At 47.4% G+C, this 2,639-nt stretch overlaps 1 protein-coding gene across 1 annotated transcript; it reads left to right on the top strand.

The window, feature by feature from the left end:
• Positions 1 to 470: 470 nt before the first annotated feature.
• On the top strand, positions 471 to 1,445 carry LOC119924268 (olfactory receptor 4C11-like). The gene has a single exon (XM_038743198.1). The coding sequence runs from the start codon at positions 504 to 506 to the stop codon at positions 1,443 to 1,445; it is 942 nt and encodes a 313-aa protein (XP_038599126.1). The 5' UTR covers positions 471 to 503.
• The last annotated feature ends 1,194 nt before the right edge of the window (positions 1,446 to 2,639 follow it).

Raw genomic sequence — 2,639 nt, 5'->3', positions numbered from 1 at the left:
AAAGCACTGTTCTTAGCGCTGGGGACGATACAAGGTGATCAGGTTGTCCCATGTAGGTTTCATAATCTTAATCCCCATTTTACAGATGAGGGGATTGAGGCACAGAGAAGTGAAGTGACTTTCCCAAAGTCACACAGCTGACCAGTGGCGGAGCCGGGATTTGAACCCATGACCTCTAACGCCCAAACCCGTGCTCTTTCCACTGAGCCAAGCTGCTTCTCAACCACGCTGCTAAATTTAGGGGATCTCCAAACACTCTTCAGTGAGAACGTCAGATTGGAATGAAAATAAAAATATTCTCAAGGAGACACTTTCACTTTACAAAGTCATGGCCATGTTGTTCTCTTCCAAGTTCACCATCTCCCCGAGATAGTGGCGAGCCAGTCCCTGTTCCCTGGAATAAGATCCTGCCTCAGCCCCAAGGTAGCACTCAGGAGAATTTGTTTCTTATTTTTGTAGGAACACCAGTTTTCACCAAGAGGTGCTCCGTGGACACTGAACTCATGGCTATCCCAAACAATGTTACAGAATTTGTTCTGTTGGGACTGACCCAGGATCCAGAGAAGCAGAACATCATCTTTGCTGTTTTTTTGATATGTTACTTGGCTACCCTGTTTGGAAACTTCTTCATTGTGTTGACTATCAAGACTAGCCCAACTCTTGAATCACCTATGTACTATTTTCTGACCTATTTGTCATTTTCAGATGCCTGTTTCTCCTCTACCAAAGCCCCCAAATTGATTGTTGACTCTCTCGCAGATAAGAAGACCATCACTTTTGGGGGCTGCATGACACAACTCTTTGCACTTCATTTCTTCGGTTGCATGGAAATCCTGGTCCTCATTCTGATGGCCTATGACCGCTACGTGGCCATCTGCAAGCCCCTCCTCTACACCACCATCATGAATCAGTATCTGTGTGGGTTTCTGGTAGGCTTAGCCTGGGTAGGGTCTTTCTTGCATTCTTCCACCCAGCTTTTCCTCACCCTGAGCCTACCATTCTGTGGTCCCAATGTGATCGATCATTATTTATGTGATGTGCAACCCTTGATGAAACTCGCCTGTTCTGACACTCAGTTGGCGAATCTGCTGTTCGTTTCCAACAGTGGGGCCATCTGTACCTCGAGTTTTGTAGTACTTATGACATCCTATGTGGTCATCCTGTACTCGCTGAGGTCTAAGGGGGCTGAAGGGAGACGTAAAGCCCTGTCCACCTGCAGCTCCCACATTCTTGTGGTCACCTTATTCTTTGGTCCCTGTATATTCATATATACCCGGCCCCAGACCACCTTCTCTGTGGATAAATTGGTGTCAGTCTTTTATACGATTGTTACTCCCTTGTTTAACCCTTTGATCTATACTCTGAGGACTGGAGAGGTGAAAAATGCCATGGGAAAGTTATGGAGCCGAAATGTGCTTCCTGGAGAGTTATTAGGAAGATTTTGAAGATGGGAACAGGTGTATCGTGGAGTATTTTAAAGGGAAGGGAGTTTCAGGTAGGGTAAAGAGTGAGGAAGGGGTTGTCTTTTTAGTGCTCTGCGTGTTTGATTACTCTAGAAAATTTACCATTAAAAAGAAATTGTCAGTTAACGGTTTAAAAATTAAACCCAAATAATGGTTTCCTGAACTGGTAAAAAGACCGTGGCTTTGAAACTTTTCCATGGAATGGTGAATCCAAATGAAACTGATGGTTCCAAGTGAAACTGGTTTGGCTTAACTTTTGCCAATGTTTGAATGGATTTGGAACACATATGCCAGGGCAATATGTGTTACCTGTCATGTGGGTTCTATGTTCCTTTTTCCTCTCCTCCTCCACCTCCCCTCCCCAACGTCCCCCCCTTCCCTACTCCTTTCCCCTCCCCACAGCACTTGCATATGTTTGTGCATATTTATTACTCTATTTATTTTGTTTGTACATATTTATTACTCCATTTTATTAATGATGTGTATATAGATATAATTTTATTTATTCTGATGGTTATTGACCGTGGGGAGCGTGGGAAAGATAGGGAGTATGTGCACACAAACCGTACCCAACGGCTCAAGGCCAAACAGACTCAACAACAGGAGATAAAGGGACCAGGGCAAGAAAAACAAGCTTGCACCTGCAAAGCTCGGAGGCAACCTCAAGGCCATATCCACAGCCAGCAATGGTTGGCAACGGGTGGCTGGGGGCCAGCCAGAGCAAACGCTTCGTGATGGACAGAGCTGTTGCTAGGCTAGTGGCTGGAGGGTGGCGAGTGAGTGTGCTACATGGCCTGAGAAAATCCTGCCCCCGGGCAACGGGGGGTATAAGAGATGAACAAGACAAGGGGGGGGCACACGCACGCACACGCACACACACACACAGGTGCTCTCTCTCCCTCCCTTTCTCTCTCTCTCTCGTTCTCTCTTTCTTTATTAACTATGTAATCGCTGATAGCAAATAAACGGCAACCAAGCTTTGGACCTCTGGCTGACTCTTCCTGGTGTGAACGCGCGGCCCGCGTCCGGAGACGTCCGAAGACCCGGAGAGGGTAAGAACCCGAGAGTTGCCCCCCGAAACCCCGGGGAGCAACGACTGGCGCCCAACGTGGGGCTCGGGTACCCCCATAGGGGAAGACCAGGGAGAGTGCCCCGTAGGCCAGGTAGCTAAAGGTC

Source organism: Tachyglossus aculeatus, unplaced genomic scaffold, assembly GCF_015852505.1.
Source record: "Tachyglossus aculeatus isolate mTacAcu1 unplaced genomic scaffold, mTacAcu1.pri scaffold_89_arrow_ctg1, whole genome shotgun sequence".
NCBI classification, from domain to species: Eukaryota; Metazoa; Chordata; class Mammalia; order Monotremata; family Tachyglossidae; genus Tachyglossus; species Tachyglossus aculeatus.
The sequence above is the reverse complement of the archived record's forward strand: the minus strand, read 5'-3'. Positions and strand labels throughout refer to the sequence as shown.

Bases quoted from the DNA above. Each gene is read 5' to 3' on its own strand.
- LOC119924268 (XM_038743198.1), top strand. From the start codon at position 504: ATGGCTATCCCAAACAATGTTACAGAATTTGTTCTGTTGGGACTGACC.